Source organism: Macrotis lagotis, chromosome 4 (genome assembly GCF_037893015.1).
Source record: "Macrotis lagotis isolate mMagLag1 chromosome 4, bilby.v1.9.chrom.fasta, whole genome shotgun sequence".
NCBI lineage: Eukaryota > Metazoa > Chordata > Mammalia > Peramelemorphia > Peramelidae > Macrotis > Macrotis lagotis.
In genome coordinates this window covers 118,127,471-118,150,786 of record NC_133661.1, presented here as the reverse complement: position 1 = coordinate 118,150,786, position 23,316 = coordinate 118,127,471, and the positions used below count along the sequence as shown (strand labels likewise).

The window sequence follows — 23,316 nt, the reverse complement described above, 5'->3', positions numbered from 1 at the left end:
AGGCCCATATTTGGACCAATATGATGCCTTAGTTTTAAATCCCATATTTGGACCAATATGATGCCTTAGTTTTAAATAATGACTTTGGTGTCTCATTAAGTTTTTAATTAATAGTTACTTGGAGGATTATTAGTTTCTTTGAAATGGGTAATTTTCAGTCTCAGTTTTCTAATCTCAAAAATGAGAGGGTTAGGCTAGAACAACACCATTTAGGGAGTTAGGATTTATGGCTAAATTTTTTTAGTGAAAGTAAAGGCAGTAATAGCCATCTTTTAGAGTCAAGAGGACTATGCTGAAAAGATGAAGACCAAATAAGTCATTTTAAGAAAAAAGATTTTGAAAGAATTTTTAGTGATGTAGTGATAAAGAAAGAAGTCAGAAGAACAAGAAATGATGTGTGGAAACAATAGCTGGATAAGGAAGACAGTGATAATGATTAAAGGGGAAGGAATTATGGGATTGGGAAAGCTGATGAGAAGGCTATTCAGAAAAAGGATTATGACATCTCTAATAGCTATTTTTTGGTTAGAAATTACTTATAAGATCTGTACTTAAATCAGATTTTGAGATTGAAGGAAAGACTCAAGGCCCCACTTTATTAAAAATAATTCTTATTGGGCAACTATTTCTACTATAACAAAAATAATATTAATTTATGTTCATATATCACCTTAATGTATATAAATCACTTTGCATATTTTATCTCATACATTTAGGGTGCTGCTTTAAACAAGTGGGAAAGTACAGAAATAAATAAAACAGGAATCAGGACCTTGAGAAATTCATTATTATTTCTAGTATAAGATAATAGAACCTAATAGACCAGTTTATCAATAAATCTTTTTAATTTCTGGATGAAAATGACAAAAGGTAAAGAAGGTAATACAAGAAAAGACTAAGAAGGTTATGATAGTTCAAGTGAACTATACCTACTATATACCAGACTATCCTAGGGTCTAGACACACAGAAACATAGGAGTAAAAAGTCCCAGTACTCAAGAAACTTCTATTCTACCATCACATACACAACTAAATACAGTAAACTAAATACAGATCATTTGAGCAGGTAGAGAACATTGGTGGGAATTAGTGAAGGGATCATAAAAAAAAATAGGTGGGTGACACAGTGGATAGAGCACTAACCCTGGAGTCAGGAGGACCTGAGTTCAAATAGAGACCCAAACACTTATTGTCTTAACCCTGATTGTCTTAAAAAAAAAATAATGGCTATTGAACAGTGTGGGAAGGGAAGAGATGGAATGTTTGAGAAATTACTAGTTGTCCAGTTTGGTGGAATTGGGTGCATAAAAAAGGATTAGTATGAAATATCTAAAAAGGTGGAGAGTTTTAGCTGCTAGGCTGGGAGTTTGTGTTTGATCTTAGAGATAATAAGGAGCTATGAAAGATTATTTTTTTTTTTAGAGGAGGGATTTGACCTAGAAAGAAAAGTTGCTTTGGTAGCTAAGTGGTGGATAGATTTGAGAAAGGGGAGAATACAAGTAGGAATGCCAGTTAGGAGGTTATTTTGATTTTTTAAAAAAGGGGAGCGAGATTTTGAGAAAACCTAATTGAAGGTGGTGACTAAGGAGAGAAATGAAGGAGAAAGATACTAGAAATGTTGTAGAAGGCCTCAGATCTCAGATTTTATTTGAGAGGCAAGAGAGCCATTGAGGCAATGTGTACATGAATTTATCTGTACATGAAGAAAATATTGTTGTTGTCATCATTGCTGTTCTTTATCCTTTGCTCTCAAAGAAGACTATGAGGGTTGTGATGCCATGTCATACAAATGAATCGGATTGAAGTGAGGGGTAGTTGTGTAAGTCAGCAACCTCATAGTGTGAAAAATTTTATGCAAGGGGTTAGGAAATAGGAATACTGGTTAGAAGACACAGCAGTCCAGAAGAATGGTAATGAGGGTCTGTACTAGAGTCTAATTGAAGAAGGAGTTGGTGAAAGAGATGGAGAAGGAATAATAATAAATAGAGAAAACTGGCTTTACATATCTAGGCTTCAATCTGCCTTTTGAATCCTAGTCCCACATCCTCAGGTGACTTTTGGACATTACTGCTGCTTTCATGAAATTTAGAAATAAAGGAGATCTGGGTAAGATACAAAGGTCGAGGGAAGGTATTTTTTTGTTTTGTTCTGTTCTGTTTTTAGGACTAGGAAAATCTGAGTATGTTTGGAGGCAGATATTAGGGAGCCAAAGGAGGAGTCACTAAAGAGAAGGGATGATTTCATGAATCAATGTCTTGAAAAGAGGCAGAAAGGCTGAGATCAAGGGCTCAAATAAAATAGGCTAGATTGCTTCTTTCTCTGAGGCAGGAGGGAGATAGAAATGAGTGACCCAGTTGAGAAGTTCTGCAAAAGAGTTGAGAAAATTTATGTTTCATTTTTAATCTCAGGGAAACAGTAGGTCATCTGATCTGACACATTTAGGAGCCAAAGGAGAAAAAATATATTTCTAACAGTTGTGACAAAGGGTTTAAAGTAATACAGAGAATCAATAAGAATAGAAATGTAAAATAAATTCTATTCTAATTGTGCCATATACTACAAGGATACTACATACTTGGCAATTTTAGAGATATTCCCCCATTTGTGTTCTTACCACCCCCTTTCAGGCAAAGATAATAAATAAACTTGAGCGGTTAAAAATGCAAGGAAATATAAAATAATTTTACTTGAGGAGAGATCTAGAATTAGAAATGTCTTATTTAGTATTAAATCTACCATCTGTTATTTATTTATTCTTATTATTATCATAAGTATTATGGGAGTTTTAGATGCTAGACTGGGAGTTTGATTTTGATACTAGAGGTAATAGGGAGCTATGAAAGGGAGATTCCTAGTCATAACTGCATTTCAGAATGAAAAGTTGTTTTGGCAGCTGTGGGAGAATGGATTTCAGAGAAAGGAGAATGTAAGTAGGATGGTCAATTGGGAGGTTATATGATGAAAAAAAGTAAATGAGGTTTTAAGAGAAATTGAGGTTTAAGAGAAGCCATTAGTATTATTAATTCTTGTATATATGTATGTATATATTTAGCAAAAAGATATGATACATATGTGTGTGTGTGTGTGTGTGTGTGTGTGTGTGTGTGTGTGTATCAAAGCATCAAAATCCTGCCTAGAAATCTTCTATGGCTAAAATTCCTTTAATACGTAGTATTATAGTTTCTCATGGAACATTTTCAGAATTGAATAAGAATTTATTTATATAATTCTTTGCAAAATGCTTTCCTTACAACTACCTTGTAAAGAAGAGGACAGTACAATAATTAGTAACCTAGATTTAATGATGAGGAATTATAACCTAGGGAAACACAAGTAGAAGGATTTTGGATTGAAACCTAGCTTTTCTAATTTCTGAAAGCTTTTTCTGCCATACCATGGTAATGCCTACATTTTGTTATAATTTTTCTCTTTGTTGAATTTTCTAGGACCTGTATAAATACATCAATGTTGTGTTGTCATGATGCCATGTATAATTAAAGTCCTCCCTTCTTCCTCCTCCTCATTCTCTTTTTTACTCTTTTCCTTCTCCTTACCCTCTTTCATCTCCTCTTCCTCCTTCTCTTCTCCTCTTTTTTCTTCTTTCTTGTTGTTGTTGTTCTTGTCTTTAACACACATACACACACATACACACATTCTCTCTGAAACATTTGATAAAAAGCAAAGGTTTTGGATTGAATTTATCTGAGCTCCCTGGCCCCTCTGTTTCATGAGCTCTCTGCCCTTCTGTTTCATGGGCCAAGGCTTAAGATTCCATATGCCTTCCTAGTTTGTCTTTCTCTAAAACTCTGTTCTTGGGGAGAGGTTTTGGACAGCACCTTTTTTCCACCCCTCACTACTAGCAGCCCACCTCTAGTCATACTACGAAAGGAGTAATCTTTAATATCCCAGGTGCTGAATATCCTGAGACAATAGAAGCACATGCACTTGAATTTGAATCACAGAAAAGGAGGGAGGGAACAGTGAGAACTGACTTTGAGCACAGACATCTATTAGAGAGTTTGGGGAAGGGGGAAAGGGGGAGACAAACTAGGGGAAGGCAAAAATTCATCCAGGAGGGAAGATTTGTTCTTAATATGAGTCCTAATTCCAGATCTATCATTTGAAGAAACTATTAATTTCTAGACACACTGGATAGTAATTGATTCACCTAACAAATATTTACTGAGTACCTACAATATTTAAAGTCAAACATTATGGAGGTTACAGATATTTCTATTATCCTTAAGGAGCTTATTATTAAATTGGGAAGTCAAGAAATGAATGCATGCATGTAAAAAGTTAAGTAATATAGGAAATAAAAATTTTAGTCTAACAAGATAAGTGATGTCACAAGGTTTGTGATAAATTGCCAAATGAATAAATACTACAGGAAATAGAAGCTAGAAGTTGATTAGATTTCTAAAGATAGAGTAATTATTGGCAGTGACAAAAGGGAATGATATTAATACAGCAATTATTTAAGACTTTGAACTTTCATTTTATGCTTAAAGCCTTTCTTATCTTAAAGATGATTTCAGACCTTGGAATACTGAGAAAAGTAAACTTGTTAAACATCGGCCTGCTGAGAAATCTACATTCCAGCATGACTTAAGTTCTCAAAAGCTTTGTTCTGGTCCTTTGAACCTACCCGCTCATTCTACTATTCCCTTTAATCCTGTTACAAGCCATCGCTCATCATATGTGCCTCACCAACTACCTCCCAAATTTATAAGACCAAAAGAAGTTTACAAGCCAACCAGTGAACCCTTTGATGATTTAACAACACATCGTCATGCCTACAAAGGCCTTTTTGGAGAACCTGCAGAGATTTGCAGACCTATCATCACCAAGGTGGCAAAAAATGCTCCATTTAGGGAAAGTACGGAGTTCCGGGAAAATTTTCATGCATGGGAAATTCCTTCACCCAAGATTCAAAAGTTAATAGAATATGTCCCCTCAACACATCATGTGGAGCAAAACAGCAAAATCCATCAAGATCATAGTTTAACTCGTATGACCAAAGTGGCTCCCAAAAAGCAAGTTTTTTCACGAATCACTAAGTTTCCTTTTCAAGGAAAAAGTACCACAAAAGATGATTTCAAGCCATGGGACAAACCATGTAGGTTAGAAATGATTAAGCCCAGTAATCAGATTCCTAACCCATCTGGGAAGTTTGAAGGTTTGACCACTTTCCGATCTCATTATGTACCCTATGAGTTAATTCCAACACTGAGTTTCAAACCTGCTCCCATTGTCCTTCACAGCCCTCAACCATTTGATGATACAACAGTATACTCTTCACAATATACAGCTAAAAAACAGGAGACATGCCCAGCTAGCTATGCTTCCCCTCCAGGATATACATTTGAAAATATCAATTCCCATGGTCACAAATTTTTCCGTAAGGATATTCCTTTAGGGAAAGAATTTTCCCCTTCAGTTGATAAGGTTTCAAAATGAATGGATTTTGTGAGATTGATGAGAATCAAAAGAGAAAAATTTTTATGGAAAATTATTATGGATTCTTCATAAAATTCTTCTTATGAAGAATTCATAATAAAATGTTTAACTAGATTTTTTTAACCTAAGAAAATTTGAAGATCGAAAAAGATTACTATATCTGTTGATACAATTAATTCAATAGGTCTATGATTGAATTGGTAAGCATATTCCTTCCAATAAAGCTAATTATAACTCCTCCATCCCTTAGAAGAAAGTTCTTCATTAATTGTTATGTCCAAAATAAACCCCATCAACAAACCCCTGTTAGATACTGAGCATTTTTTAACTTAGCCAGGCTGAGCCTTCAAAAACAGACAGGTCATTGACAGGCTTGCCAAAGTTTGTGTTCTGCTGGAGAAGTTTCAAGAACCTAGGATCACCTCCCTGACATCACAGTGCATTAAGAGAAGCATCCTAAAACAGCCTAATGCAATTAACATTGTTATTTCTAGCCCATTTTTCTTGACCATGAACTTAAAACAATTTTACTATGTGTATTCCCAATGTAACTTATTATTTCTGCCATACAATTTGACAACTGGTATTCATTCTATGATCCTATATAATTATGAAATTTTTATTTGTAAATGATATAGTCAGGTGTCCAACTGTTCAGTCATTAATGCCAATCTGCATATGAAATGTAGTCATTCAGCGCATAGTAAATGAAACCCAGATGAAATTTGGCATATAAAATGTGATTCTTAATATAAATTATGCTTTAAGCAGTTCATGGCCAGTCATATGCTTATGCTAATTAAGTAGTTTTAGATTTTTTTTTCCAACATAGGCATATTCCACAAAATGTTGCCCCAACCAATGTTGTTACAATAACTTACAATTTGCATATAGGCAGGTGCTTAATAAATATCCATCAAATGCCTGAATACAATGTTTCACAATGCATAAATTACTTTATAACAATCCTGTTAATGAGGTCGTTTGACTTATTTCCATTTTACAGATGAAGAAACCAAGGTACAGAGAGGGTAACCACTTACTGGAAGTCACAGCTACTACATTTTCTCATCTTCATATCTTTGCTAAGGTTTTTCTTAGACCTGAAATGATCTCCTTTTGAACTAACTATGCCACAAAATATCACAAGAAGTAATCCTGATTTAACAATCTTCCCTCCTCAACATTCCCATATTGTATGACCCTCTAATGTAGAATGGGCCATCTGGATTGATGTCCTTACTCTCCTACTCAATTGAAATTTCCTTAGGTTTAAAGATTATCTTTTACCTATATTTTTTTTATTTCCTTTGGCATCAAGCACAGTACCCTTGCCATCCAATAGTACTAAATTAATGTTCCTTTTGTTGAATGTTGGAGCCAAAGGACCTAAAGTCCACTGATTCCAAAACTGGTGCTCTTACCATCCTATCACCTCTCATGTTTACTGTAGAATCAACATCCCATCTACATATCCCAAATATCTAATCTGTGCCAAAAATTAACCCAACTTAGCCTCTGTCTTGGATGGCTCCTGCTCTCCATTCCTTAATTGGGAGCCTCAACTGACTTTACTCCAGTAGCTTAGAATTCACTCAGATTTCTTTCTATGGAGCTAAATGCTCCTAGTTTTTTGTTTGTTTTGTTTTTTAGGGTTTTTTTTTTTAGATTTTTTCAAGGCAATGGGGTTAAGTGGCTTGCCCAAGGCCACATGGCTAGGTAATTATTAAGTGGCTGAGGTCGGATTTGAACCCAGGTACTTCTGACTCCAAGGCCGGTGCTCTATTCACTGCGCCACCTAGCTGCCCCTCTAATTTTTGTTTTTAAGGAGAATGAGTGAATAATTATTTGACATTAAGGTATAATATATCTGAATACTGAAGAATCTGGAATATAGCTTCTGAAATATTAGCATGTTCATTTTCACCAGAGCTCCATACAATTTGTCATTTAGAGTATGAAAGGGGACATTATTTAAGGCATAGAATCTGCAGAGGCCACATGAGAAGAGTTTCAATAATGATTCACTCTCTTTACCAGGACAAGATGAAGTAGGGCATAATGGACAAGCAGTAACCAGATGTAATATGTAGTCATAATGACTGACTCAGAGTCACAAAATCTAGGATTATTCCTATACATCATCTTCCTCCCATTCTCTGCCTCCTCCTCCAGTTTAGCAATAAAATATATACTAAAAAAAGGAAAGGAAAAGATTCTTCTAATAAATAGAATAACAATAAATTGGTGGTATACGAGATAATATTTCCATCATTTCCTACAGAAATATAAAAATTATTGAAAATATTTTTCTTTGAGTAAATATTTTTAATATGGAGTGAATTTTTTGACTACTTTAATTGTATTATATATTAAATCAATATTAAATATGTATCAGATTGGGCCATAGCATGAACTAGTTACATAATTTTTAGATTAAAAATTTGCATTAAATTATTGTGATTAATTCTAACATGAATTTAAATTTGCATACATCATTATAAAATTATAAATAGCATTTAAAACTTCATTTATATTTGATTATCTGATAGATGATCAAAGACATAAAGACTTGTGTTTTCATCTTTCCCTAAAAATTAATCTCATTTTGGGGAAAAGTGATTTCAAGTAGCTGACTATATACTGATGTGACTAGCCTTATCTCTTTTCTATATGATGAATTCTGATTATGCAAATCATTGAATTGAAATTGAATTGAAAAACCTCTATTTTTCTTATTTTGAGGTTTGGATATGTCATTGATAATCTGGTATTGCATTTCTTTTTGAATGTTTTGAATAACAGATCAAAGAGCAGAAGAGAGGCCTCTTTATCAAGGTTCCTTCGACTTTATTTTTATCAATATGTTTTTTTTTAATGTATTGTTTGGTGTGCACAGACTGTTTTAATCTCTTATATGGGAAATTCATGAATAAAGGAGCAAATGAGAAGATGTGGATGGATTGTAATCTGTAATCTGTACTGAAATAAGGAATGGATGAGATCAGAGATGCAATGATGAATGAAGGCAGGTCAATGTTAATTTTGTTAAATTGTATTTTTCATGCTTCAGGAATGCATTTCAACAAAAAAGGAGGGGAAATAAGAATATATTCAAATTGGATAATAGGATTATCCTCAACATAAGAGGTGGGCCTAGTAGTTTTAAAAAAAATAGTCCTGTAAATGATGTCTATGAAAGACATTATGTGAAATTTCATAGAAATGAATCTATATATCATTACATGATGGTCCCAAAGTTGGGAAATCAGGAAAAATGGTTTCTAGATCTGCTAACTCCTCCATTTTTGTGGACTTTTGTGATTGTGTTGGACAGGTCATTTTGCCTTTTTGATTCTTACTTTCCTCACCTGTAAGATAAAAAGATTGGACTAGATAATTTCTAAGATCTTTTTTGCTTACCATTCCATAGAGCAAAAGTATTTCTCCTCATTATTAACATTTCTTATAAAATAGTAAGATAAATCTGGAATCCTAGGATTCTAGTGCCAGAAAGTGTCTCAACTCTAAGGGTCTTAGATCTTCCCAATTTGATAAAATAATTCTTTTTTTTTCTTTTTTAAAAGAATTCAGTGTTAATGCACCTAATACACCAAGATAATCATTGATGAAGTATATGCAATTTTCGAAGCCTTCTTATACTGAAGTATTATCTTTTATGTTTGGTATACAATTGGGATTAGGGTTTAGGACCAAAATCAAAACTTTCCCAAAATGAGTGACAATAGGTTTTATGTGCAACAATCCTTTAATGGTTCTAATAGGGCCACAATGCACTTGGTTACAAAGAAGACATAACTAATTGAATCATTCCTAGGACATGGCAAATGTGATCATTGCTTTGACCTAGTCACAGTTTCTCTTTCTTCTTCTTCCCCTCTCCCAACAACAGTCAACAAAAGAAAGAAGATGGCTTCCTAGTTTGGACCAAAAACATCTTGATGTTTACATACTTATAGGTGTGTGTATATTTGTGTTTATGTTTATGTTAAAAACAATTAACTTTCTTCATCTTCCATCTTGCCAACACCCCTCCTTCCTTCCATATATCTTACTACCAACCCAGATTGTATAATACCATTTCATCTATATTAAGATGCTTTGAGTGGATGGGGAGGTGATAATTAGAGACCCACACTAGGATTTTCTCTAAGATTTCCCATCCTTCCCTTGGATGAGTCTTGAACCCTGAACATGTTAGGGATGGCCTGGATATTTTGATACACAGAGGCTACAAGAGAAGCCACAAAAAGAAACGTTCTCCATAAATGATGGTGCAGCTGAATAACCAAAGTCAATTTTATTTCTGAATTACTGAAGAGGTTTTTATGAAGATATATGGTGAACACTTCTTGTTACTGTAACAGTAGTCAATACACTACACAGGCATGTCATTTTGATGAAAAATGACAGCTTCCTTAAAGTAAGAATATACTCAACCCAACCCAGAGGGTACAATAGAAAACAAGAAATGCTTAATGTTAACTTTTAAAGTTTAAATACAAATACAAAGTAATTTAATATGAATTTTTAGTAATAAGAAAAATATATGTTCCATAATCTTTATTACACACTGTACAAAACAAAATATTGCACTTTAAGAATCATACAATAAATATATACAAAAGTTATCTTACAAATGTTCTTTGTCCTTTTAATTTAAAAACCTGTTTCAACAGTCAAGACCCATTACTGATTTAAAAAAAAAAAGCTTGTCATCTGGAGTATCCTCTCCCACATGGCCACCGAATGCTGTGGGATACAGTAGTGCTCATCTCAGTTTCAGTGATGCTAAAAAACATAATGGCCTAGGAGACCTGTGGCTTTCCAAATTACAATGTGCCAAGTTTGTGGATTGCTCTGGTCCTCCCAAGAAATAAAAAGTCAAAATGCTCACCCTCTGTGGGGCATTGAGGCAAGAAACAATGAGATGTGCTTCCCTCTCAGATTTCATCTTGGTTAAAATGGATAAAATACTGTATATAAATAGAGCAACTGTGGCACCTTCCTCAGATTTTCAGGATATCTGAGTATTGATCCTTAACTCTTTTTTCCTCTCTTCTCAATTCTCATCTTCTCCCCCCCCCAACTTTTTTTTTAACAAGGCTTAAAATTGGCAATACATTTAGAAGATAGTGGAGAAATCTCTTTGAAATGTTAAGTTTATAATTTATAATGTGCATGCTAGAGTTCCTTTTCTGAATGATGGAAGTTCAATGGGTTTTTTTCCAAAAGAAAATAATCAATGGTTCCACTATTAATTAAACTTCAGGTTTAGAACACCACTTTCTTATCATTTTGATTCAAGATTGAAAAAATATATAAAATACAGAGAAATGATATTTGATACAAATTGGGCCAGATGAAGCTTAGGTTTCTTATTTGGTCATGTGCAAGAGAATAATGCTTACCGAAGTGTCATTCACAGCTCTTCTAAGAAAATGTTAAGTCTAATTCAAAGTCAGTAGAAAAGACTAAGCAGAGCTTCCCTCTGATCATATTTCAATCTGAGTGGAAGAGGATAGGAACCAAGCCAAGCAGTGCCTCCTCTGATTAAAAAAATATATAGATTTCCACAGTGGAAAATGACAAGACTGTTAAGAATGCTCTTTCCCATTTGATACATAAACACTCCTTAGGAATGTGAGATACTCTCCCACACTATGTATCCAGCCACAAGCCAATCTTGAAAAAACTTGTCCTGAGAGTTTGCCTCATAGTCCAATCTTAAAGCCAACTATGAAAAATACAATCAATGACACAACCACCACCTTAACAGCTACTGACCAGAGCATCTGCAATTTCAGTACCTTGTAAATTCCAAAAAACCACTAAAAATATGAAGTTGAAAAACAGTCATCAGTTGCTGCACTTCCCAAGTCTTTAGGATGTATTAATCTACTATGATTTTCTACAAATCACAGGAAGTGAGCAGTATTTGATACACTGGTGATATAGTGTTTTCCTGATTACAATGATGTAACAAGGGCCTATTCAGTTCAATGATTATATGCTATGGTGTTTTAAATTCTGGAACAGCAACAACAAAATCTTAAGTGTTAAAAGTTCACCATGGAAATGTTGACCAAGGAGGGAAAAAACCCCAAAAAATTATGGAAAAAATTCCACTCTACAGAATTCTAACTGTGGGGTTTCTGCATCAACATCCATTTTACTTTTAAGCCTGGAGTCTTACATTGAATACATAATTTGGAACCAGCTACATGCAAAGAACTTCTTCCACTTCTTCATAGCAGCGCCATGAACTCTGCATAGAGTTATGCTTCTTGACAAGATTGGCAACACCGTTGTTTGTAGAGGTCTACAGAGCACAAGTTTAAATGCTTTACAAATGTACAGTAGTGAGTTGTGTCCTTGCATTCTCCTTCTGAAAAAAATAACAGTTGATTAATTAATTGGGTTTATTAAATTCTTTTAAATTTTATTTTGGGCCCAGGTCTATATTCTCATCAGCATCAGGAATTCTCAGTATACAAGCTTTCTTCAAGGTTGCAGATTGGCATCAACTAATTTACAGTCTTAATTGTCTGAGAAATCTGGAGCACGTGTCAGAGGAAAGACTTAAACATAAGTCTTCTACAATACTATACTATATTATACTATACCATACCATACCATACCATACCATACCATACCATACCATACCATACTATACTATACTGCCTCTCAATGGGAAATATTTTCATGAACAATGTGTTCATTTTAATTAAAAATAGTAGACAATGGGGCGTAATAGAGAAGGAGCTAGATTTGAATCTAGAGAGATCTAGTTTCAAATTCTGCTTCTGTCAACATTTTGACTGTGACCCTGAGAAAGTCACAATCTCTCAGTGGTCTTAATAAGTCTCATAAATCATATATTTTAGAGAAGATGTGGATGGACCTCTAATGATTGAGACAGTTTCTTAACCTGAGACTTCTCCAGTTCGGTGAAACACAAATCTGGTTCATATTTCTATCCCATTTAGTAGTGAAATTTATTATTAAATAATAAATGCATGATGGTTGAATTAGCCAGACATTAAAAAACTCTAGTTCTAAGGGGTTGTATTTCTACAAACCTTTCAACTAACTAGTCAATACAGAATAAACATAATTAAATTCTCTAGTTACAAGTCCATATGGTGGTCCTTAGTACTTTGTTAGTACTTTGCAATGACCTGGATTTCTGGTTTATTTTGATTAAATAAAGATTATGTTTAATGACCACATCTTATTTCTTGGGTTGCTGCACAGAACAATTATTTATGCTGGCATTTGCAGTAGTTTCACCAAAGCTGGAGCACCTTCTTAATGTGGGGAATGGAGGTTTTTGGAAAGCCTGGCCATTATTGGTAGTAAAACCAAACACTACAGTAATAGTACCAGTCATGTTGGTGAGCCAGACATGCCTTGGGGGTTTATATAGGACTATTTCCTCTGGCCTGGAGCCAAAATTGTCTCCCTCGTGATATTTTAATGGAGAGGATGGAAATAAGAAGATAAACAACAGATACCAAAAGAGATACACAAAAAGTAGATGACTGGTAGTCTTAGAGGAGAAGGTGCAAGTAGCTTAAAAATGAATTACATGTTATCTTGGGAAGCCCTTGTAGAGAGAAAAGGTACCACTTTCTATCAAGCCACATAAATCATTATTAACCCCCAAAGTCAACTACCATAATAATCATAAAGTGGCAAGGACTCGAACCTAGAAAGAGTCCAGTACTCTTTACACTCACTACACCATGCTGAGAAGCACCCTAAAGAAGGACTATAATTAAAATGGCTACATACTACCACAAGAAGTGACACTGCAGTGTTTCCAGGTCACTGGTCTCTGTTTAGAATCACAGTGGTGAACCGCCACAGGTCGGTTACTTTTTCGGTGTATGCATTCCACTTTCCTGGATTGAAACCCATTGCCACAAGCTGCAGTGCAGGGTCTCCAAGGACCAGTGCGCCAGTATACATCACATGGCTCAGAGGAACAGTTTCTCCTCAGATTGGATCTAGAGAGGGGAAAAAAGAGGCGAATTAGGGAGATTTGGTGGAGGAGGAAGTGTAAACACTTTCTGAAATACTGTTTAACTTTAGAACTATTTGGAAATCTAGATATTTAACTTCTCTCACTATTTTTTTTAAAAGTTGTGATAATTAGAATAGGTATTCAACTGACATTTTGTGCTGCCTATGAAAATAAAGGTTCAATAAGGAGATGAAATTTTGAGGTGATTGTTTTCTCTACTCAAGGAAATAAAACTTTGTTTTCAAATACCCTACAATTACCATATTCTACCCAATGGACCTCCAGCTTTCTCAGATAAAAACAGGAACTTGATGTAACTGGGCAAAGGGGCAGGAAATGGAAGTATAATCTAAGAAAACAAAAATAGCAAAGACTCAGAGGAAGAAGAGATAGAGAAAGGTGACAAGAGCAAAACAAAATAGGCTTAATAAATACTAAGAAAGTGGATATCAACTGTACCTATTTCAGGTTGGGTTTGGGGATGGGGAGCAAGTATCCTCTGCCCAATCTGTCAAATGTCAAAATGTCAGATGTTAGAATGAAGCATGGAGACTTTTGGTTGTAAAGAGGAAGGGATTGGCCAGGGATCTGAGGTTAACAGCAGAATTCTAAATAGAGGAAGCGAGGAAGAAGATTGAGGACTTGCTCTAAAGATCTCTCCCCTCTACAAGTCTTCCCCAAGACTCCACTAATAATTAATGATTAATTGTGGTAAAAAAAGGGAGTCCACCCTTTCCCCTTCTATTTTCTGTAAAGGCACAAATCTCATTAAAGTCAGTCAGTCTCTGAAGGCCATGGCTGATTGATGAGATTGTTCCTAGCCCTCAAGGAATTCCTCAAAGAATATACTTTCTTAATTTTGGTTAGGATACCCAACTCGGATTAATAATAAACAATGATTTGAGGAGATCTAGAGTTGCCCCTTTTTCTTTTTTTGTGACTTTTTTCTTTATTTTCTTTTCAATTACATATAAAGATAGTTTTTAACATTCATTTTTTGTAAGATTCTGAGTTTCACATTTCACATTTTCCTTTCCTTTTCCTTCCCCTTGACAGTGAGTAATCTGATATTGAAAATACGTTAAACCTATCCAGATTAATCATGTTGTGATAGAAGAATTAGAACAAAGGGGAAAAACCACAAGAGGAAAAATAAACATAAAACAAAATAAATTTTAAAAATTGAAAATTTTTAGTCTGAATTAGTCTCCATCTTTTTCTGGATGTAGATGGTATTTTTCCTTTACAAGTCTTTTAGACTATTTTTTGCATTGTACTGCTGAGAAGAACTAAGGCTGTCATAGTTGATCATCATACAGTGTTGCTGATAATGTGTACAATGTTCTCCTGGTTCTTCTCACTTCATTTAGCATCAGTTCATGAAAGTCTTTTGAGGCTTTTCTGAAGTCTGCCTTCTCATGATTTCTTACAGAACAATAGTTCTCCATCACATTCATATACCATAATTTGTTCAGCTATTCCCTAATTGATGAGCATTCTCTTAATTTCCAATACTTTGCCACTACAAAAATATTTATTGCCATAAATATTTTTGTACATTTGGGTCTTTTTCCCCATGATTCACTTCATTTTTCTAAAGCCCTCCTTTCAAAAGTTCAGTCCCTGAAGGAAGGCTAAATTAACTTTCTCAATAATAATCAGATCCCACCCAACCTTATAAAGGATTTATTTTAAGGTATAGCCCATTGTGCTATACACAGGTTTGAGTAGGAATATATTGTTTTGAATAGATTGCCCAAGGTAGAGGTATTTTAGAAGTAAATGACATAATCAAATTTATTATAATAGATACAACTCATCAATATAATATTCATTTCAATCAGAACTGATTACCATCCTCAGGAGCTTCCAAGGGTAGTTGTGAGATGTAGCCATGATTGTCTTTGGCATCTGAAAATGCCACTGATCTCTTTTATTAGTAAATTGCTAGCATTATTAATAAAAAGAATTAAATTAAGTCTCTCAAACTTTTTAAAAGACATACCTCCTAATTTCTGTTTAGAGTATAAATGGAATTCATTCAGGTCAAACTCTTACCCCGAGAGAAGAAATCTCTATCCTTACTCTCCTCTATTAAAGTTTAGGGAAACTCAGTTTGTGAAGAAGAAAACTAGCCAAAGAGGTTCAAATGGAGTTGATTTCCTTGCCCAGATTGCTGGAGGCTACTGTTTCATGATCAAGTCATATTCACAGCAGGAGGAGACTTTGAGCCAGGTTACCTCTTCATTAAATATCCACTAATCAAGGTTGCTTTTCATTTGTAAGGGGAATTCTCTTTCAGCAGAGATTTAAGGCATTTTAAGATCACCCTTGGTGTTTTTGGTTACTGAGAGAAACAAGTGAAGATCATTTTATTGATTATTAATTATCCAGAAACTATCTATCAGACTTTTCATTCATCTCACACTCCTGATTCTCTTCTTACCACTTTGTTGTCCTGTGTTTTCTTCACTGAGGCTTTTTCTCTTCTTACCCCGTATAATATTTTCACAAGGTTTAGCACCTTTTTTTCCCTTCCTAAGCAATCTTTAACATCCCATTCATTCCCCTGGTTTCATCCATCATTCTTTCATGTGAATGGACTATGCAGCTCTTCAGTCCCAATGTCTCTTATGTTCTCCAGGCATATCAGGAAATAACATGGGTGGAGCTTGGGGGGTGGAGCACCTTGGGACAGGAAGGACCAGTATATAGCTTGCCACTGGAAGATACCTGGCCCAAGGTGTAAAACCACTCCTTAAGCGCTGCCCCTTGGCCAACCTACCACAGAAGAGTATTTAACAGGAAGCACCAAAGCTTCTATTTTTTCCTTCTTCTCTGACTCTTAGCAGGATAGGTTTTTCTCATGCTCTTTCTTAGGCCACTTGGAGCACCATGGGCCTCCCCCGTGCCATGTGGCCAAACTAAACCAAGTCCCATGGCTACCTGCGTTTCTCTCTGTCTGTCTCTGTCTCTGTCTCTCTGTGACACACACACACACACACACACACACACACACACACACACACACACACACACACACACTTTCACTCAAACTTCACCTAACCTATTCTTAAAGTGGTTATTGCTTTTCTAGGAGTTCTAACCTGTATATTGGTAATAATTTGCTTTAATAAAATCCTGAGCAGTTTTAACATCCCAGAGAGCTCGAATTCCTTTGTCCTTTCAACCTCAATTTCTTGGTTACCCCAAATTCTATCTTTAATTGGCAACCTCCAAAATCCCAGATCAACTTCCACTTTTCCTATCTCCCAATAATTGGCATATATTTAAGTTCTTACTTTATGTCAGGCATATGGACTGGGCTAGTTGGTGAAAATACAAAAATAAAATAAATTCCTGCCCATAAATTGTTAAGGACTATTAAGTTCCCTAAATTTTGTCTTTCAGTTGCCAGCCATCTCAGAAACACCGAACCCAGAGTATCCAAGAGGCCCCGGATATGTCAAGGACACCTTTCCCCCAACCCCAATCAGCTAACATAACTTATTTGGATCCCAAATTGAACTCCTCCTATGTCCTTAAAAGTCAAGACAAGCACCAGTCACCTCTGCTGGTGTAGTTAAGACCCTTATAGATAAGCAATTTCTAAGGGAAAAGAATGAGACTTTGTCATGGCCTTGCCCTTCCCCTTTGAGAGGGGTTTTGTCCTTTTCCCACTTTTACTGTACCACTCCCCTTCCCATGCTACCCTCTAGGTAGAAATTTTTGGTATGTCTTCCTTTCTTTTGTCTTGCTGTTATAAAAATGCAAACTTCTGTATGGATTGTGGACTTTTGGGGTTACACCTTCATGTACATTTCTCTTGTAATAAACCTAGTTTTCATTAGGTTTTGTGAAATTGTGATTGCCTGCTGACAAAGGAGTTTACATTCTTAAAAAGGTGTAATGTAAATAAATCCAAATATGTAAATTAATGGACTAGTCAAATGCAAATAGAAATGGATACCTGTGGGCCCCAAGTTGACCTATAAAAATCACAAAATAACATTTGCTATGTTATAAGGTTTTTATTTATTTTGTTAACATTTCCCAATTACATTTTAATCTGGTTCAGAATTCTGTGGTTTGACCTTGTTTTGGATACCTCTGAAGTAGATGGAGGGTGGTTTTAAACTGGCTCTAGAAGCTTTAATGCTTACTAGAAATCATCATGCAGATGATTTACACATAGAAAGGATACTCTTTTATATACTCTTTTATATCTATTGTCAGGTGAAAAATATAATGACTCTTTTAAGCACCAGAGTCAATTTCATGATTCCATTACTTTTGTTTTAAAAACAAGAGGTAATGTGGTGCAAGGAAAGAAAACTGGCGGAGGAGCCAGAGGGCTGGAGTCTAGATCCTGTGATTCAAACCAGGACAAAGGGTTTCTCTTCCATTTCTGAATCTATGATGTGAACAAAAATTTAGACATGCAGTGTCATCAGAGAAAATGTTACTAGAGATGACTTCCTGGGCTAGCAGAACTGCTTTTAAACACACATGTGTACATACACATATGTAAACATATTTCTTCTTGAATTGAATTGCAGCCTCTAAGGAACTCATTTCTTGTGAGAGGGCATAATTATGTGTTCAGAAAAATAGCTGATGTTTGTATAGTGCTTTAAAATTTACTATGTATCTTTATCATCTTGCTCTATAAGATAGATCTGATAATATCCCCTTGATAAGGAAACAGTCTGAGAAAGTACGGGGTTTACTATGTGATCTTATCAATCTGTCAATAAATTTTTAAGTGCCTACTTTTGCTCCAGGCATTCTACTTAGCACTGGGAATTCAAAAAGGCAGCTCCTACCTTACAGTCTAATATGGGAGAAAACAAGCAAGCAGTTATGTATAAATAAGCTATAGAGAAAATAGGAAATGATTAATGAAACAAAGAAGGCAGGAGAATTAAGAAGGGCTGAGAAAGTATTCCTATGGAAGGTGGAATAGGAAATCAGGGAAGAGAGAAGGCAAAGGAGTGAGTACTCTATGGTCCAGGTACCTTGACTAACTTGTGCTCCTCAAAGTGACTCTAGCTCTTGTCTCCATGCCTTCCTATTTGTTGTTCCCTCTCAGGCCCAGAACAAATACATCTTCACCTCTCTCTGCCTCTTAGTTTCTTAGACTTCACTCAAGACTCACCTCAAACTTCCCCCCCCTACCCCCCCATCTCCAGCTAATAATTAAAACCTTTCCCTTTCAGAGTACCTACATCTGCAGACCTATCTTGTATGCTCTGAATTACTTAAAGATTATTTTCCTTGAATATGAGTCTGAAAGCCTAGCATCATGCCTGCTGTTTAATAAGAGATTAACAAATACTTTTTACAAAATAATTAGTTTTGTTTTTAATTTATGGAATAAAACAAGCATTTCCATAACAGTGATACAGGGAAAGATGAAGAGAATTGTGAATGTAGAAATTGGGTGGAGATGTAAATTGACTAGAAGTAGAGAACTGATTGTAACCAAAAGAATTTATAATGTGTTCAAATTGGGTGGAGATCCCCATAACCATTGATTCCTTGTTTAATGTAAAATTTGTATCCTGATCTCCTTAGACTTTACCCTCTACCTAATTCTGGGTCCAGTATTGGGGAAGGGAGTTCATCTTTTGCCCTCTGGATGAGAGGCAAGACATAAAAACCTGGATTGGACTCCAGCTTAGGACCATGGCCCAGCCAATGCTGCTTGGCTGTTCTTTTATCTCTGTCTCTATCTCATTCCCTATCCCTCCCTATCCCTTCCTATGTCTTGTAACCTTTCTAATAAATTTTTGTTTTATTTCCACCCTTGCTTTCCTGAGTCTGCATAATGATTCCTCATAGGCAGAACCAAACTAAAGTAGCCAGCGGCTACAATAGTATAATAAAGTATAATAAAGGCTGCACATATGGAAACTGCAAATCTATTGTGTACAACTTGCCATTCCTTTTAAATATATAATCAAGTTATTGTCTAACATTCTTTTTTCCCTCCCTATACCCTAGAGATGGCTACATTAAATATAAATATATATGCATATGAAATTACTTCATACATACTTCTATTTATTAGTTCTTTCTAGAAGCAGATAGTGTTTTCCTTTACAGTTAACTTGGTATTTATAATAGTCAAAGTGACTTATTCACTCAAAATTGCTCTTAAAACAATATTGTTGTCATTGAATACAACAATCTCTTAGTTCTGCTTATTTCACTTTTCATTATTTTGTGCATGTCTAAGATCATCAAGCTCATCATTTCTTATAGCACAATGATATACCACAACTTCTTCAGGCTCAACAAAATAAACCTTGTTGATTTACTGCCTCGTTAAAAACAAATTGAAAGTTCTATTAACAAAAGGCCATTTTGGGCAGCTAGGTGGCAGAGTGGATAGAGCACCAGCCCTGGAGTCAAGAGTACCTGAGTTCAAATCCGACCCCAGACACTTAATAATTGCCTATCTGTGTGGCCTTGGGCAAGCCACTTAACTCCATTGCCTTGCAAAAACCTTAAAAAAAAAGACTATTTCAAAAATGAGAGTGAAAAGCCTTAGGATAGGCCATTAGAAGATGAATATGAAGAATCAGGCATATTTGGCCTGGAGAAGGGAAGAGAAGTGACCCTGAAAACTGCCTTTAAATATTTGAAAAGCTCTTACATGGAAAGAGGATTGGATATTTTCTGCTTGGCCACAGATTGTGGATCCAGGAACAATGGTAAAGAGGGACATACAAATAAGAGGTAAGTAAAGACTTCCTAATAATTAGACCTATCCAAAAATGAAATGGAACAGGACATTGAGGAACAAAAAGAGGATTCCCCTTCACTTGGAGTATCTAAGCAAAAGCAGATGACCCCTTGTCAAAGAAGAGGAAACTAAGACACTAAGAGGGTAAGTGACTTGCCCAGGGTCACACCAATAATAAGAATTTGGTAAGATTTGAACTAAATGTTCCTGACTTCAATTTTACTGTCTTAGCTATTATACTTTGTTGTCTCTCTAAGGTAGCTTGGGCTTGAGGGTATCAGAGTTTCTTTTAATTCTGAAAATATGTGAGTCAAAATCCCATCTGTAAATGATGTAAATTATTTATGGGCAGCTTAGGCTGTTGAGGGAAGTTAAATTTTTATAAATAATGCTTTAAAGAGTTTAAAAATACTTTTCTGTTTCTTTATCTTTGGAATGGAAAGTTATTTCTTTCTGATTAAAAAACAGTTTTAGGATTTTGCATCAGAGTGTAGAGATAACTCTATGTGGTTGTAATTTTTCTTGTGAGGAGAGAGTATATGAAGGAGTCCTGGGGAACCACTTTGGCACTCCTCAGATGCTGAAAGTGAACTATGGTCATTTCATTGATGTTCACAGGGAAAAGAAATCCATACCCCAGAAATAAGTTGAAATTCTGTGGATAAAGGTAGAAAATGTGAGACTAAAGCTATGAACTTTTCATCCAGTTATTCAGTGTTGAAATGTAAATCCAACTCCATACAAAGACTAGGCTTGTAATTCCAACACAAGTCACAAGGTGGTGTCTGGAGTCTAATTTTATATGTTCAATAATTGTGATAGTGATAATCTGGATCTCCAAATATATGCTCTTTGATTTGAATTGCATCTCTTGGCCCAGTAATAAAGGTATATCCCAAGAAAGGGACAGGTAATGGACCTTTTATTTCATTTGCATAGAGACTCCCAGGTAAGAAAATTCTCCCTGTCAATGGAGGACAGTACCTTCTCTGCAACCTCCAAAGCTGCTTAGAATCTTGTGAGAGTAAGTAATTTACCCAAGGTCACACAGCCAGTCTATATCAGAGAAGGAGCTTAAACCCAGATCTTCCAGGCTTTAAGACCAGCTCTCTACTCACTGTACTGTATTTCCTTTCTGGAAGACTTAGGAAAAAGGATGAACTAAGGAAACAGGCTGAGTTTTTTTTCTCCCTTAAGCACTTTCTTTAAAAAAAAACCCAAACAAACACAAGTTAAATGCTAATTACCTTGCTTTCTAACTTGTAGAGTGCTCAGTTTAAAGAAATGCAACCCTTTTATGGGCATTTGGTACCTTTTTTTTTTAAACTAAATTTTGTAGTAATTACTGCATGAGTTTATTTAAATTGCTTCTAACTACTCTCAAGAAATCTTTTAACTGATGCTTTTTTGGGTGTTGCTTAGTTAAAATTCCTGAGTGGCTTGTGGGTTCTGTATCCCATTTTTGCTTTTTCTACTTTGAGGCTTTGAACAATCTAGGCTTTGAGCCAGTTTGGCCATGAAAAATCTTTAATCATCCTGCATCTTCAAATCACTGCAGTTAAGATCCTCTTTGTTTGAATTTTGCTAGTTGGAGAAGCAGGAGTTTTAGAAGTTGGAAGAGGCCTTTGAGATCATCTAGCTCCACTTCCCAACCAAATGTCAGAATCTCTGACATCCCGACAGACACTTGAATGTCCTCCTCCACTGGAGGGAGCACCTTTGGTGAATGGATTGGCTTTCTTTGGAGCTCTTTAGTCAAAGTAATCATAGACCTTCTCTCTATGGAGCAATTCATAGTATTTCTACTTCCTTCTCCAGTTGACAGCCCTTCAAAAACCTCTTAATTTATCCTGTCTCTAGCTTTCTCCTATCCAAGTGAAATATTGTATAGATGTCATCAATAATACACATCATGTAGTTTATTTTCTGGATTCTGGATGCCAATTTATTTATTCATGTTCTTCTAGCAACAGAGTGTTGTAACTAGAGTCAGGAAGACCAGAGTTCAAATCCAGCAGACACTTACTAGATGTGTGACCCTGGGCAAGTCACTTAATCTCAGCAGAGTCTCAGTTTTCTCAGCTGTAAAATGAGGATACCATCAGAACCAACTCCCAGGCTTATGAAGAACAAAGTAGATAGATGTAAAAGACCTTAGCAAGCTGACTCCTTCCTTTCTTCCCTCTCAAAATCTGATGTCCAATCAAAATCTAATACTTCAGTGCAAATGGAGGTATCACTGCCAAGATTTGAAAGCTGCCATTGATTTAGTTTGAGATAGTGGGGTCTCTCTTTTTTTTTAAAGCAACTACATCACACTTTTCTGTTTTTGTTGGACATGTAGTTATCTAAATTTCTCAGGTCTTTTTCACATGAACAACTACCAAACCAGGTCTTTTTCCTTTTCATACTTGGGCCACACATACTCTCTCTATACACATATGTCAGAGATCATAAGCTATGAGAATCCATAGCAGGGTAGGTCCAGAACAGCAAGGTGAGGATATTACCTGAAGGCCCCAGTGATCTTGTGCATGGAGATGGACTATTTGTTGGGTAATGTGGCCAAGCTCTAGGGATGTATCTTACTGCACTATAAAATTAAATGCTTTTTGTTTTGAATTATATCCTCTGGTCCAGTAATAAAGGCAAACACTATGGGGGGGGGGGGTTGAAGCTATGGGTTTGAATGGCTGCAAACCCACATAGTAAACTGAATCTGGGGACCTAGGGGTGAGGTGGGAGTAACCTCTTATGTTCTCCACTAATAATCTTCTTAATGTTGGTATTTAATCATTATAGGTACTTATTCATTGATTAACTGTTGGCTCCAGTCCAGTGTTGCTAGCTATTGAGAACACTGAGAACATTTTGAATCTTGATTCTGCCATTTATCCTATTTGCTCTCCCTTCTAGGTTCTCATGCAGTGCCTTGCTACTAAAGATTTCTGTTCAAGTTAACACCAATTCTCTAACTGGCACTCTTTAGATAAGTTCATAAGTTTAATATCATCCAGCATATACTGCTTTAGCTTACCTATCTAGGGATTGTGGA

At 35.6% G+C, this 23,316-nt stretch overlaps 2 protein-coding genes across 3 annotated transcripts in view; one reads left to right on the top strand and one right to left on the bottom strand.

The window, feature by feature from the left end:
• Positions 1-15,452, top strand: part of SAXO2 (stabilizer of axonemal microtubules 2) — a 40,148-nt gene extending 24,696 nt beyond the window's left edge. Inside the window, exon 4 of the mRNA XM_074233984.1 lies at positions 4,529-15,452. Within this exon, the coding sequence (XP_074090085.1) occupies positions 4,529-5,460 (932 nt within the window). The 3' untranslated portion in view covers positions 5,461-15,452. The remainder of the gene's footprint in view (positions 1-4,528) is intronic.
• The window catches only part of ADAMTSL3 (ADAMTS like 3), a 713,745-nt gene continuing 699,620 nt past the window's right edge, over positions 9,192-23,316 (bottom strand). The window contains exons 29-30 of one of the 2 annotated variants that reach the window (XM_074233985.1): positions 13,279-13,493; positions 9,192-11,869 (exon numbers count right to left, since the gene is read on the bottom strand). In XM_074233985.1, the coding sequence (XP_074090086.1) occupies positions 11,760-11,869; positions 13,279-13,493 (325 nt within the window). In that variant the 3' untranslated portion in view covers positions 9,192-11,759. The remainder of the gene's footprint in view (positions 11,870-13,278; positions 13,494-23,316) is intronic. The other variant, XM_074233986.1, reaches the window with a different exon arrangement.